At 31.6% G+C, this 15,906-nt stretch overlaps 1 protein-coding gene across 1 annotated transcript; it reads left to right on the top strand.

The window, feature by feature from the left end:
* The first annotated feature begins 5,387 nt into the window (after positions 1-5,387).
* LOC118037911 (protein STRUBBELIG-RECEPTOR FAMILY 6) lies at positions 5,388-13,701 on the top strand. The gene is made up of 16 exons (XM_035044072.2): positions 5,388-5,722; positions 7,399-7,528; positions 7,620-7,691; positions 7,776-7,841; positions 7,935-8,006; positions 8,093-8,164; positions 8,607-8,678; positions 8,760-8,825; positions 8,933-8,995; positions 9,098-9,402; positions 10,100-10,383; positions 10,692-10,960; positions 11,489-11,621; positions 12,566-12,702; positions 12,851-13,007; positions 13,236-13,701. The coding sequence occupies exons 1-16, from the start codon at positions 5,629-5,631 to the stop codon at positions 13,386-13,388; spliced, it is 2,145 nt and encodes a 714-aa protein (XP_034899963.1). The 5' UTR covers positions 5,388-5,628; the 3' UTR covers positions 13,389-13,701.
* Positions 13,702-15,906: the final 2,205 nt, after the last annotated feature.

Raw genomic sequence — 15,906 nt, 5'->3', positions numbered from 1 at the left:
TTTTTTTTTTTTTTTTCAAATGATGTTTTAATTATATGGACTTCCTAACCTGAGATAATGCTTTTGATGGAACCAAAGACATTCTAGAATCATTTGGTCCCAAATCATGTAGGTTATTACTAGATATATAGATGGATGTGCCAAAAACAATAGGTTAAAGAAAAAACGGAAAAGACATTAGACATGCCTTCGTGTGGTCGCAACCTAGATTGTTGGTTTCATTTCCGTCCAAGCTGTGGAAGAGCAAACAATATTTTACAAGCAATTAGGCAAATATAGAGGAAAAGCATTCATAATGGGCTGCTAGATGGCATTTTGTTTGGGCTTGGATCCCCTTTGTCCAGAACATACACCTATAATAACTACTCTTGATTTTTTAATTCAGAGTTCATCATCTCAGGTCTTTGATATTACATCCAAACTCTACTTTTAAAAAAATAATATTTTTTTAAAAAAAAATTACGTGATGATATTAAAATAAATTTTAAAAATATAAAAATCTTTCTAAAACCAAAATAAAATAAAATACCGAAATCTTTCTAAAACTGCTACAGAGATTTGGAAAGGAATAAAGAAAAGAAAATGCCACCGACCGCCGACATGACTCCTGGCTAACGGCAGTCAGGTGATTAAAAAACGAGTGAAATGCAGACGTAGACAAGCTGTTGAAGCGGTGAGGTACGCGTACACGCAAAATTGACAAATTCCATTCACCACCTTTCTTTTTCTCTCTTGTATCAAATTTTCAAGATAGATAGTAAAGGTGATGCGATGATTGTAATATATATAAATTATTTATGTCTTATATTTGATTTCTTAACTTGAAAATTTATTAAAGAAACCAAAAGATACACACTAGGTCCATCTTATATATATATATAAAGATAAAATAATATATTGATACCAAGTTCAAAAAAAGAATACAAGAGAATTATTTTTGGTAAACCAATACAAATTTTCATATCATAAGCTTTAGTTTAATGAATATATAGAATCTTTTTTTTTTGTAAGATATAAAAAGTAGAAAAAAATGAAATAAAAAAAAAAAACTCATCTCTTATACTAGATCAACCCATATTTAAGATCATTCAAGTTTTTCAAAGGTTTTGTAATAGTATAGAAGTTCGTTTATATGTCAATATGGTTCCTTATTATTCTACAATTAAGCTATTTTTCTTAATAAAATTATCAAATCAAATGATATGATAATATTTAAAAAAACAAATTGAGAATAATTAAAATAATATTTTTAAAAAATTAAGAATATAGAAATTTAAATTCCATACACATCAAAAAAATAAAATACATATTTTTTTAGTTTTTTTAATATTATATTTTGATATAACTTTTTAACAGCTATAATAATATATATAAAATTACAACATTGTAATAAAATTATTAAATAAATAATTATATAAAAATAATCTAATAATAAAAAATTGTATCATCTACAATACAGACGAGTACAACCAATTACTGTTGTATTTTGTCCACCAAAATCTATATTTATTTCTTCCTTTTTTTAAATATGTTCTTCAATAAACACTTCGTACTATCTATATCTAAAAGAAACCAGTTAAAATTAAGATAGAATCTATTACTTATTTTATTATATCAATTAAAATAATTTTTTGCATAAATAAACTAGAGACCAATCTAATAATAAATTGTAAAGCAAGAATAGAAAATTACGTGAATAAATAAAAGGATGAGATAAATAAAAGGATGAGAGAAAAAGAGAAAAAGAGAAAAAGAATAAGATTCTAATATGTGTAAAGTCTATAAATCATATCATTAAAGTTCATTAAAGTCAATGTAATAAAGCATATTGATTCATAATTAAATGAATCTTGTGCATAGAACAAAAAATCAAAAGCCTAAGGCAATAAAAGCTAAAAGTAACAGACTCAAAAAAAAAATTCATCAGGGGCTACATTGAAAACGATGGAAATTCAAGATTTTATTTAAAAATAAAATTTTAATGATTTTTGAATAGAAAGGTACACAAAACCAAAACAAAATCCATCTAATCTCTAAAAAGTATTACTAATCCTTAATTTTTTCAGAAATTCTTTATTAATGATGATTATAAATAACTAATTTTCTCTATCTTTTCAACCTTTATATATTTAGGATTTGGGCGCATGTATTTTATTAATTTTTTTATTTATAATATTTTAAAATGTTTTTATTTTATTTTTAATATTAGTATATTAAGATCATAAAAAATATTAATTTAAAATAAAAACATTTAAAAAAAAAACAATCAAAAACAGAAAAAAAATTCTCACTCAAAAGCACACCAATTAGTGCTAAGGAAAACAAAGAAATAGAAACATCTAATCTAATTTGATTCATTGTCAACTTTATTTCTTAAAAGATTAATAGATCCTTTATGTCAGAGTCAAATCATTGAGTTCTGGCTAAGCCAATCATTTTATATATTATGCTGTGGTGTCCATGTCATTCCAAGACGTAACAGGTCCTTGCCACGTCTCCCGCCGCTGCCTCTTATATTATACCTAAGTTATAACAGTTGTCTCTCATCATTTCCTTCGTTTGTACTTCAATTCATTTCCTCCTTCTTTTTTACGAATTAAAATATTTTTTAATTTTAATATTAACACATAAAAATATTTGCAAATAAAAAATATTAACTTAAAATTAAAAAATTAAAAATTTTAATTCTTTTAAAATTACTTTTAAAAATAAAAAAATAAACAGACAAAGTGATATGTTATTAGTTAAATCTTAGTCATGGATTATCTAATACAACACGTATAGTTTTAAAACTTAGCTCAACGGGTTCATCTAAGACCTGGCAAATTTAAAGCTAGAATCGGGCAAAATTTATAAAATAATAGGAATAGTTAAAAATCTGACTGACCTGAAGAGTTGACTCGGTGATCCGATCAAAACCCGATTGCAAATCATTGATTATTTTTATTTTTTATCAAAATGATATCTTTTTGATTTATAAAAAAATAGAATTAACTTGAATGACCTGATCAAAATTCATAACCCGGGTTTTGAGCCGGGTTTAAAAACACTGACCACGGGTCATTAGTTGTCTAGCATCCATTTCATAACGGGTCAACAAAGACCAGGTTTCGCCACCAACGATGTCTGCCGTGCATCCTGGCCGATGACACCCTCATTATTCAAACTTAAGACGACCAAGTTTCTGTACTGTTATTTTTTTTGCCCTTTTCTTTTGATAGTTGAATTGCTTTATAAAAGTAATGAGTATTTGATTTTTATCCATTGACTAATTCAAACAACAATTTGAAAATTCCCTTTACAGCTCTCGGATTAATTTAGATTTTTTAAGCAGAATTATAAATAGGGTTTTTAAAAATATTTTTTTAATTACTTTTATGTATATTTAATAAGTGGAGTCTTGAACAATTATCATTTTGTATTTTCAGCCTTTTTATTAAATGAGTGTAATTTTTATCTCATAAAGCATAATTAATAAATATATTTTATTTTTTAAAATTATTTTTTTGTTAAGTGAAGATGATTGTCTAAATTGTTTATATACTTCGATTGTAAGTATAATTATCTATAAGATATAAGACAAATATCTTATCAATTTCAGTAAAAATATGGGGGCAAATTAGTTAAATAACCCACTTGAAAATCATTCAATTTTAAAAAAGTAATGTTTATCATGATTTTTTTAATATAGATATTTCAACTAACTTGCGTGAATCTTAATTAATCTTATTAGTTTTAAAATTAATAATTATATAAAACTTTAATAATTTTAAAATTTATAAAATTTAAATTGATGTACATTAATAAACAAATCTTTATCGTGATTTACGTGTATGTGTGTGGGGATATTAAATTCGGTAAATTAAAGTATTTCACGTCTTTCTCAATTATGGAAAATTGGAAATAGTTTCATATCCTCCATGTGATTTCTCAGACTTTTTTAATACAGGGATTACTATCCAGCTGGCCGTGCTTAATAATTTATCAAACAGCCTCTTACGTGGCTGGAAATGAATTCGGTCATGCCCCACTTGATAAAATAACGTGAGGGGCAGCTTAGCTCGCGAATGAAAGTCGTGATAGTGATGGGGCCACCTTACCTCAGCAAAAATATTATAAGACGACGTGGAAAATGATTTTTTACCCGCTCCTACCAATCAACACGATCGAAGTATCCGTTAATTCTGGCCCCGAACCCTTATGTCACCCACCAAATATTTTCAATGACACCTCACATCAATTTAATATTTTTTTTTAGAAAAAATAAAAATAATTTTTAATTAAATTATATTAAAATAATATATATATATATATATATTTAACATTAATATATCAAAACTATAAAAAATATCTAAAAATTCAATTTAAACAAAAAATAATAATTTTAAAGACAATGAAACAACAAAACCAGACTCACTTGCTTCGGTTGGACTGTAGTTATTTGTACACCACCTAATGTTTTAATATTTTTTATTATTATTAATATAGGTATTCAAGTCAATTTGTACCTTGATTAATCTCATAGGCTGTGAAATTAATGATTATGTAAGTATTTAATAACCATTATATTAGTAATTACAGAACTCGTTCATGAAATCACATAAATAAATATTTTGTTCTCAAGTTTTTATTATTAGATAATTTATTAGATGGTTAATGTTTTGATATTATTACATTCAGATATATTTCTGTTTATGACAACAGAAATGAAAAAGAAAAAAAGAAAAAAAGAAAGAGAAAGAAATAAAGAAAGAAAGGGGTGGGGGGTAGGGGAGAAGCGAGAATAAAACAAAAGTGTCCACGTCAATTGTGGTTGCCCCCTTTCTTCTATGGTAAAGTGACCTTTTTAAATGTGATTTTGATTATTAATATAGATGTTATTTTTTTTTTGAAATGATTTAAATAATTTAAAAATATATAAAAAATATATTTTTAAATTTTTGACGCATCAAAATCATTAAAAAAAATATAAATTTAATATTATTTTTAAATTAAAAATATTTTTTAAAATCCTTTAAAAACACTGGCAGAAACTATGTCAAACATTCTTTATATTCTATTTGTTTTTGCAGTTGGAAAATGTTTTTATTTAAATTTAAATTTAAATTTTTTTTGTTTTAAATTAATTTTTTAATATTTTAATATTTTTTTTATAAATTGATATTAAAAATATATTTTAAAAATAAAAAATATATTATTTTAATATATTTAAAATAAATGACTCTGAAAAGCCTATAAAAGTAATAAACGAACTCTTAACTAGCCGTTCATAGACTGATATTATTTATTTATTTAAAAAAGAAAAAGAAAAAGAAAAAAAAGCTAAGCAAAATATGGACAGTTTATGCACACCTACCGAAACAGCACAAAGCGAAGGAGAATGTGATAAAACACAAATAAAAAATACAAGGCAGACAGAGAGGGCATTCTGTGGTCTTGGATTCTTCTGGCAAATCGTGTATGCCAGCTTTTGTTGGAGGGATTTATAAATATTTTAGAATATAATCATCCCATAGAAAGAAAACACCAAAGTAGATTAGCTCTTCAAAAAAACAAGTCATTGGGGAGGTCTTTTTCTGGGTTGCGGTAAGACAGACAGACAAACAGACCTGAGTTTTTTTAGATGAGATGATGGAGAATTGGAGAGGAGTTGAGCTGCTAGTGTCACTCCTCATAGTCTGCATTTTTGGATGCGTCAATGGTGCAACAGATCCAAATGATGGTCAGTTAGTTTACTCAACACATTCATTAACTTAACACAAAAAAAAAACTAGATTCATTCACTACTTTACTGTTATCTTCTCACACCTTTTTGTGCCTTTTCTTTTCTGTTTCTTTCGTAGATTGATTTGCATGTGCTAACTTTCTCTTGACACATCTGCATTTCTTGTTCCTTTATTTTATTCATTTTGCTTCTTTTTGTGTTGCTTCTTCCTTGCTACTATTTGGTTTTGGATTGCTGCTGCTGCTTCTAATTATGATGTCAGGACCACAAAAGATGCTGTCTTGGATGCATTTCCAGATTTTGCTTTTGTCTTTTTTATTTCTGAAACTACAGTGTGTTTGGGCTGTTTTAAGAAGCAGATTGGTGCTAAACTGTGGAGATCAGTTCTGGGTTGAGAAAAGTTTGGTTCTTTTTTCTGGGAAAATAGAATCTCCAGCTAAGGACAGTGATATTAAATATAAATTCAATTTCTTGTCTGCAATTACTGGTTTCAGCTTTGCTTTCATTGTCTATCATTTAAGAAATCCAAAATTTTATGTGTGACCGGGTGGCTGTGAGGTCGAGTGACATATGCTGCTGCTGCTGTCCTAGGTATATATTAATTTACCTTGTTTAGTCCAAAGGTGATTGCTTTGTGAATAAAACGAATATTATCAGGAAATAAAAGGCATCTTTAAAAAGATTTTTTTTTTTTGCTTGTATAATTTTCGCTTCCAGGCTTTGCGTATTCCGGTTGTTCATCCCCCTTACACTGGTTTTTGATTTCCCGGATTGTAATGCATTTCATCATTTGTAGAATGAAGGGGCAATCATTGTGTGGATATCTAAAATAAGGTAGTGATCCTTAAAGAGTGTTGGTTGGAGATTTCTGTAGGTGATTGTTGAGTATCAAAATTGTTTCAATTTTGAGTATTAGGGGATTCGTAGAAGACATAAATCATTTCAAGTACACAGTCGGTACTCATTAGGCTGAATTCTTGATGCTTTAAACAGTCCTATATCAGTTAAAAGGTGATCCTCTCTGACATTGATGAACATTTGTACCTCTAAATGCGTCTGACAATCAAAAGGGTTACAAAGCATAACCAAACCACTCTCTCTCTCTCTTTCTCACTCTCATGTCTCCCTTTTAATATTGGGTCCTAGATTAGTGGAGTTAAAAATTGCTTTGTACAAAGTTGGGTCTTTTTCTAAAACAGTTTTCCCTGAGAAGTCCGAGTTCTCTTCTTTAATTTAGCACCCTTGGAAGATGGATGCATGTAAATAGGAACAGGGAAATTTCTCAAATGTGATGCTTTCATTCGTTTTTTACTTTCCAACTCACCACTCAATTCCCACTTGGTTTGCTAGAAGCCAGCCATTATGGGCAACATGGTCTACATCTAGAATTAACCAAGTCAATGCTGTAAGAAAGGATTTTACATTTTTCTTCCATTAGCTTTGCAAGAAAGATAAAACATCAATTTCCAAATGCTCAGACAATGGCTAAATGTCACATGTTGAGCTCCAATTCTACATGTTATACGATCAAGTACTGCAATACTGTCACCATCCTGTGATTTGAAAAGTACGAATCGCTACAGGAAAATTTTTAGTTGGCAAGAAATATGGTTGATGATTCTCTCTCTACTGAGTGATACATCTATCCTAATTTGTTACCTGTTTTCATGCAGCCTCTGCTCTAGGGGTCATGTACAGCAGTTTGAGTTCACCAGGGCAGCTAACACAATGGAGCACAAATGGTGATCCATGTGGGCAAAACTGGAAAGGCATTGTTTGCTCAGGCACACGAGTTACAGAAATGTAATCTTCTGTTCTTTCTGATATTTTATCCTATAGAAAGCTATTGACGCTGATTCTTTTACTTACACTGTGTTTTTTCTTATATTTTCAGTAAATTACCCAGTCTTGGACTTTCTGGGTCATTGGGATACCAGCTCACCAGTTTGACAGCAGTAACAAACCTGTGAGGTTTCTTATCCTATATATTTAGTCTGTCCCAATCCTATACATTTCTATGTCTTGACATGTGATTTAATGAGCTCTGCAGAGACATGAGTTATAATAATCTTGCAGGCAACATACCTGATCAACTTCCTCCAAACTTGCAGCAATTGTATGCTTTATTCTTCATTTCTTTCTTAGTTGAGTTATTCCTGCCTTTTTCTGATTTTGTGATGATTTACATTTGATGTTCTCCTGTACTCAGAAATCTTGCTAATAATCAATTTAGCGGAGGAATCCCGTATTCCATTTCTCAATTGCCTTCTCTTAAATACTTGTAAGTAATTTCCAGTCAATAATTCTCAATTTCAACTTATTAAAGGTGCAAAGCTAATTCCTTTTCTTTTTTCTTTGAGAATGTAGAAATCTTGGTCACAATCAGCTTCAGAATCAGTTGGGAGATGTGTTCGGACAACTTCCTTCTCTCTCCACATTGTGCGATCTTCTCAGACTTTCTTATTAATTAAGAAAATAATTTTACTTGGCTGCCTACATTAGAAGGGTGTTGCATGGTTTCTCTGTTGCTTTGACAGATTGCTATAGTGCAACAAATCTTTTGTTATTCTTCTACTTTCTCGACCTGCTTAAAAAATTAGGGTTGATGCTAAAGCACTTCACTGTCAGTAACGCAACAAGAAAACTTCTGCAGATGCATATTATGTTTCTACTAAAGACAACATTGTTAGTTTCGATTACTGCTTTTCTTATTATCCTCTATAATGTCTGCGGCTGAAAATTTATGGAAGTGCCATTTTTTCCTCAACAAGTAGATCAAATTGAATTTTGTTCAGTAATTTATCATGTTAAATATATCTATCTAGTTTTATGGAAGAAAAAAAGAAAACACAGTAATAATCATTTCTCTATGCCACTATAGGGATTTGTCATTCAACTCCCTGACAGGTGATCTACCTCAGAGTTTTAGCTCACTTTCAAGTATGAGATCAATGTAAGTTTCAAAATGGCCTTCTCTGATAGCAGAACTTCATATATTGTTGTGGCCCCTTTTGCTTAATTTGTCCTTTGGCAGGTATTTGCAAAACAACCAATTTACTGGCTCTATCAATGCCCTTGCAAGTCTTCCTCTTGAAAATCTGTGGGTAACCAGCGTTTCTGTTAAATTCACCAGGAGCATTGTCTTCTATCTGTTTGCTATTAAGAAATTGCATTGCAGCTTATAATATTCAGATTTATGGTTTTCAGGAATGTTGGAAATAATCGTTTTACAGGTTGGATCCCTAGCCAGTTAAACAGCATTAATCTACAGTAAGCATTTTCTATTTGCAGCATTATGGAAATTGTCATTATTGTCCTATTGTTTCATAAGAAAAAAGTGCGTCCATATTATAATCTGAATAATCTTGACAGGAAGGATGGTAACAATTGGAACTCAGGACCTGCACCCCCTCCTCCTCCTGGCACACCTCCAACCCCCAAAGGCCCGAGCCATAAATCTGGTGGCAATGACAGCCCATCAGGCAGTGGTGCTGGTGGTGGCAGCAAGAAATCAGGAATAGGGGGTGGTGGCATAGCAGGAATAATCATATCCATATTTGTTGTTGGGGGGATAGTAGCATTCTTTTTGGTGAAGAGAAGATCCAGGAGGTCCTCCTTAGATCTAGAAATGCTTGATAATCAGCCATTTGCTCCTCTTTCTTCAACAAATGATAAAGGTAGACCCTTTCTTACAAGCACCTTTCTTTCTGTTGAGCATCATTGATGAATCATGTGCAAGTCCACTAGCAATACAACAGTACAGCAAGTCAGTACAGCACAAGTTTTGGTTGCATCATTTTACCTTTTTGCACAACTGCATTAGATTGCTTAATGGGCATTCTTGTTTGTTACTTTACAGACTGGAAGTGAGGAGGATGGCTTTGCAAATTATCCACAAACAATTATGATTTATTAGTATGCTTTGCAATCTGTTCACTTTTTTTTCTGATAATTTGACAGAATTAGAACTCAAAATTTGAAAATCAGTGATTCAGGAATATATTTTAAATGTCTAGGAAATCATAGCTCAAATGGAAAACACATAAATAAAATACTTTCAAATTTTAAAGCGTCCCTTTTCTTTTATCAGGTACAAAATTCTCTAGTGAAAACCTTAGCATATCTGAGTTGTGACACAGGCACTACCCTGTGGTTAGCTCCAAATGAACTTGGTTGACTTGAAAAGTTCAAGTCCCATAACTTGACAAAAGCAGTGCCATGTTGAGCTTCACTACTTCAGTGTAGCTTGAGGTCCATGTCATTAGCTTCTTGGTTTCAGAAACCATCATGCTTGACATTTTTCTTCATCTTCCCCCTTTCTTTATCTTAATATGACCTTTGTCTTGTGATCTTGTCTTTGAAATTGTACTGCAGAAATGAAGTCTATGCAAAATTCTTCCATGGTAAATACAAAGACATTTGACACCCCAGCCTCAACAAATCTTAGACCTCCACCTATTGATCGTCACAAGTCATTTGACGAGCAGGAATTTTCACCAAAGCCCGTTGTTGTCAAGAAACCTGTTGCTGCTCCTGTAAACGTGACATCATACTCAGTAGCAGACCTGCAGATGGCTACTGGCAGCTTCAGTGTTGACCATCTTCTTGGTGAGGGGTCTTTTGGACGTGTTTATCGAGCTGAGTTTGATGATGGGAAGGTATACTTTCCTCGTCTTTCAAATCAATTTGGCTATTTCAGTTAAAAGGATAAAACATAGTCTTCTTGGACATGTCTGCTCCATTTTATACTTTCTGCTGGGCTTTCCATTCTCTATTATGAATGACATGCCCACTGAGATAATTAAGGTATTTGTGGAAAGATGTGTAAGAGTCTGGATAGAGTGATGACTAGTGTTCGTATAGGAAGAAATTTTGTGCACATGTTTCCTTAAGAAAATTTCTCTTTAACATGCACGCTGTCCCTATACCTTATTAAGTTGTAACTTCTGCTTCGACAACACTGTAGGTTGCTGTGAAGAAACTAGATTCAGGCATTCTGCCCAGCCACATGTCTGATGATTTTATGGAGATGGTTTCAAGCATTTCCTTGTTGCATCATCCAAACGTGACAGAACTAGTGGGTTATTGTTCCGAGCATGGACAGCATCTGCTGGTCTATGAGTTCCATAAAAATGGCTCACTGCATGACTTCTTGCATCTATCAGATGAATACAGCAAACCTTTGATATGGAATTCCCGTGTCAAGATAGCTCTGGGGACTGCTCGGGCATTGGAGTAAGTTCAGAAAAGGAATTTTATAGTTCTAATTGTTTCTCACTAACATCAAATTGTGCCAAAAAAAAATGTGAACACGTCCTCCATTCTCTTCCCCGTTATCTATCATCTGCTTTATTATTCAAATATTGAGGCAAAGGGATTGGGTTATCGCCACTTGAATGATTCAACAAAAATGATAATCATTAACTATTTAGTTCCATTGTATGAATTTTAATAATGTAAAAACCTGAGGCCAGCAAAACAAGGTGAACTTTTTATCAACTCATTTTCTGAGCATCTAAAACCTTTGCATATGAAGAAGTTGCTTTGGCATATCTGTTTCTACTCCACATGAACAGTCCTCACTCTTTCTAAGATGCAGGACATGGCCTAGACTTTTGTTTAAGAATTTTGATGTTGAAATCTAGAACTTACCAAAAGATAGGGAAAGAGTCCAACCTTTGCAACCGAGACCTTCATAAATCAGTGGTAACTTATCTATGATATTAGTAACGAGCTTCCTGATACTCAAAGGGTTTTCTTCAGGTACCTGCATGAAGTTTGTTCGCCATCTATTATTCATAAGAATATCAAGTCAGCGAATATATTATTGGACACAGAGCTTAATCCACATCTCTCGGATGCTGGCCTGGCAAGCAGTCTCCATAATGCAGACCAGGTTGATCATGAACCTTCTTTTAAATTTTTCAGATAGTCCATAGATAGTGTTTCTTTGATGTAAATTGTGAAGAACTTCGTTGCCTGAGCTTTTGTCATTGTCTTAGCTTTTACGTTTGAAGTTCACTTGAGGCGAAGATTACCAAGGTTTTCCATCTGTCATAATTTGCACACATTTCTTTTCTTTGTGTATATATTTTTTTTTTTATGAAATTCATCTGCAATTTATGACCGGATAGGGTGATGAATACTTCTCACTTATGCTTTAACCTCTCTTCTTTTGATTGCTAATCTGGTCAAGCTCTCCAAAAGAGAACTTGGTTCCAAAATCCATGATGTGGTTAGTAGCATAATTTGAGATGGTGCAACATCTAGTATTCTGGGTTTCTTGCAGGATCTATTATGTAAGAACTACCCAGCAAAATACAAGTGGTTTCATTGTAGCTAGTTAGCTTATTTTAATTTGAGATGGTGCAACATCTAGTATTCTGGGTTTCTTGCAGGATCTATTATGTAAGAACTACCCAGCAAAATACAAGTGGTTTCATTGTAGCTAGTTAGCTTATTTCACTTTCTGGATGTTGCATGATGTGGTTAGTAGCATAATTTGAGATGGTGCAACATCTAGTATTCTGGGTTTCTTGCAGGATCTATTATGTAAGAACTACCCAGCAAAATACAAGTGGTTTCATTGTAGCTAGTTAGCTTATTTCACTTTCTGGATGTTGCATTTGAGGAATCATTTATTTCATGTTATCAAATTTGCAAGATTTTCCTGGATTCCAGTGAGTGAATTCACAACCACTTAATTGGTGGTGAAAAGCTTCTTGTGTTTATCTGGTCTATTTGTACCCATATCTTAGTCTAGAGGCTAGACTAATCTCTAACACTCACAGCTATTTGCTTAAACTTTTTTCTGAGTCCTCTGTTTTTCACAACATGCAGGTTTTGAACTATAATGCAGGTTCTGGATACAGTGCACCTGAGGTAGCTATGTCCGGTCATTATACTCTAAAGAGTGATGTTTACAGTTTTGGTGCGGTCATGTTGGAGCTTCTAACTGGACGTAAACCATTTGACAGGTGAAATGCTAACATAAACAATATGATGAGAGAGATGATCTCATTGCCATAATCACGCTGATTATCCTATTTACCAACATAATTATAACTAAAGATGGGATAAAAATCAGTTAGTTCCTAATCTCATTGCAATGTTAATTGTTAACAGCTCAAGGCCTAGATCTGAGCAATCTTTGGTTCGCTGGGCAACTCCTCAGCTCCATGACATTGATTCCTTATCCAAAATGGTTGATCCAGAACTCAAAGGGCTCTACCCTGTCAAATCTCTTTCCCGGTTTGCTGATGTTATTGCTCTCTGTGTCCAGGTGATGTATTACTTGAAAGAGGGAACTTTGGTGAGGTTTATTTGAGGGAAGGGGGTTTTGAAGCTTAGTACCATATTGCGGTTTTTACCGAAACATAGTTATTGGGAGTTTAGATTCGCAGCTTGGCAAGTTTTGGGCATTACTGCAGTTCTAGAAGGGGAACGGGGAGAGTGCTAAATATTGTATGAATTTAAGTTCTGATGCTTATTATCATTGTTTTTGTGGCAGCCTGAGCCAGAGTTTCGACCTCCAATGTCAGAAGTGGTTCAAGCATTGGTTCGTTTAGTGCAGAGAGCTAACATGAGCAAGAGAACTATCGGAAACGAACAAGGAGAAACACCAAGAGCTGACAACCCAGATACACAAGACTACATGCCTTGAAATTTGCTGCAAAAACATTGATTTCTTGCATTTTTGTCGTAGATTGATAGCCACCCCCACCCCCACCTCCTCGCACTTCTTGTTTATTCTACTTTCAAGTTTATTGAACAGTCTTAGACTCTTAAACACATGATACGATAGTTAAAAGCTTGGTCCAGTAATGTAAAAATGACATGGTTTAGCCTAGTGTTTTGTTTTCTGGGACTCTGTAATGCCTTCGTGACAGTTCATTATGGCATTCTGTATGTAGTTATACTTTTTTTTATTCTCTTTTCCTAGTTAAAAATGGTGATAATATCTTTCAGGATTTTCAGATGCCTGATCATTGATGCCCCTGATAATATTCACATGAAGTTTTGCTGCTGGTGCATCCCAGCAACTAGTTTGAGGGGGGAATGTAAGTTAATAATCTTTTTATTCTGGCAATCCTCGAAAAGGAAAGAAATGAATAAGCCATGTGATATCAATAAACACCATTAATTATCATGGAAAAATCAAATGCATCTTTAAATATAATGGCAAAACAAAAGCACGAGGAAGCAGTGATGGTGAAGAGGATTTGGTTCTCGTGGAGAAGTATGAATGTTTATAATCAGGTCGCTGGTGTGATAAGGCCTCTTTTCTTGAATTAGCAGCCAGCTCAATTTCCTTGGTTCCATGTTCAGTACTTTGGTTGAATGCAAACCTTTATGGCTGAAATATTTTTCTTAGGGATGAGCTTCGTTTTTCATCATAAGAACATCTTGGCAAGATATCAACTACGGTAAAGCATGATGTGCACCTAACAGTATAAAACACGACCAGCTATTTAGGCAAAGAGACTTACGAGGTGTTTGAGAGTCTCGTTATTTTTTAAAATATTTTTTGTTTAAAAATACATCAAAAAAAATATTTTTTATTTTTTAAAAAATATTTTTTATAAATACATATCAAAACAATCTGAAAACATAAAAATAATTATAAGCAAAAAAAAAAAAATTAACGAAAAGCAGATTTGACTGCCTAGCCAAACATCCCCTTAATGTAACATAATTTGATGCAGGGTTGTCAATTGTGTTCTGTTCTGGACATAATAGTTAGTATATCTCATATCATTTTAAAAAATAAAACAAAATAAAACAAATTTCATCTCGATCAGGATCTCGTATCATTAGAGATTTCTCGTTCAATTTTGGCCAAGATATTTTAGGTTTATTTCTTTTGTTCCGTTTCAAATAAAAGTTTGACAAAACTTGATTTTATTATCTATTTTTATATGTATAATATCTAATTTATTAAAAAAATTAACTAGTTACATGGTGGGAACAATTTGACAATAATACACCGGAACTTCAAAAGTTTGCAATTCGAGTTTTTAGTCAATGTTGGAGTACAACTAAGTATGAGAGAAATTGAAGTAAATTTATCCATTTAAAAAGGTGGAATAAGCTAGAGCATAAGAGACTAAGTGATTTTGTCTTCAATTCGTTATAATTTGAGCATTCAACTACGTTAAAATATTAATATTATTATATTAATAATAATATTAAAAATAATTATTACTACTTTCATTAATATTAATATTAATATTAATTTTTAAAAATTAAATTTATCACTAATATATATAGTTTATATTGATTTTTTTTTATGTTTTTAGTTTATAGAAATTTTAGCAAAACAAGAGACATTTTAAATTTTAGCTTTGATAACACTGGCTTAAATAAGTAGATTTATAAAGACCCTAACCTTCTTGATGATGAGAATTAAAGTTGTTAGTTTATTGAGATATTTTTGCCTACTTTGATTTTAAAAGAAGAAGAGGTCGAGTTTAGTGAAACTGATTTATATTTTTTTACATACCACCACAAGATCAAGATTATTATTTTTATATTAATGATGGAGATGATATTTGATTTATATATTTTTTTTTTATTAAAACCTTTTACTTTCTTAATATTTTGACATTTTTTTCATATTGAATTCTTTTAAGTTAAAATTATTTTTAGTATTGATTTGTAAGTTTTAACTATTTATGAATGATTTAAAATTTAAAATTATATTTAGATATTAAATATCATGTTTATATTATATAATTTGAAATTAATATATCTTTAAATTTGAATTCAAATCATGTATGTTAAATTATTATTTAAAATTTTATTTTGAGTGTTATACACACACTCATAAATATTATATGTACAATATAGGACCGAAAAGGAACGTGAAAATGCTCAATTCCCTTCCCAATCATCTTCCCCGATGAATTGGTTTAGGAAGACGGTGATGCAGGATGAATCAAGGGTTAATTTACTTATCGAAATTAAATTCAATTGGAAATATGGGACACATAAAATAAAACATTATCAAGAATCAAATCGGGAGACAAAACAACTTTGCCGATGTGAGTTTCTGTAAGATTATTGACAGCCTTCGAGAATGTAAATAGACTCTGATCGCAAATCATATGATCTGAGCAATAAATATATGAGTGTGTCTGTGTTTTATAGGTCAATGATATAGTTTACACCCATATAAAAAT

This window comes from Populus alba, chromosome 3 (genome assembly GCF_005239225.2).
Source record: "Populus alba chromosome 3, ASM523922v2, whole genome shotgun sequence".
Taxonomy (NCBI): Eukaryota; Viridiplantae; Streptophyta; class Magnoliopsida; order Malpighiales; family Salicaceae; genus Populus; species Populus alba.
Note: the sequence above shows the minus strand (reverse complement) of the source record. Positions and strands in the feature narration are given on the sequence as shown.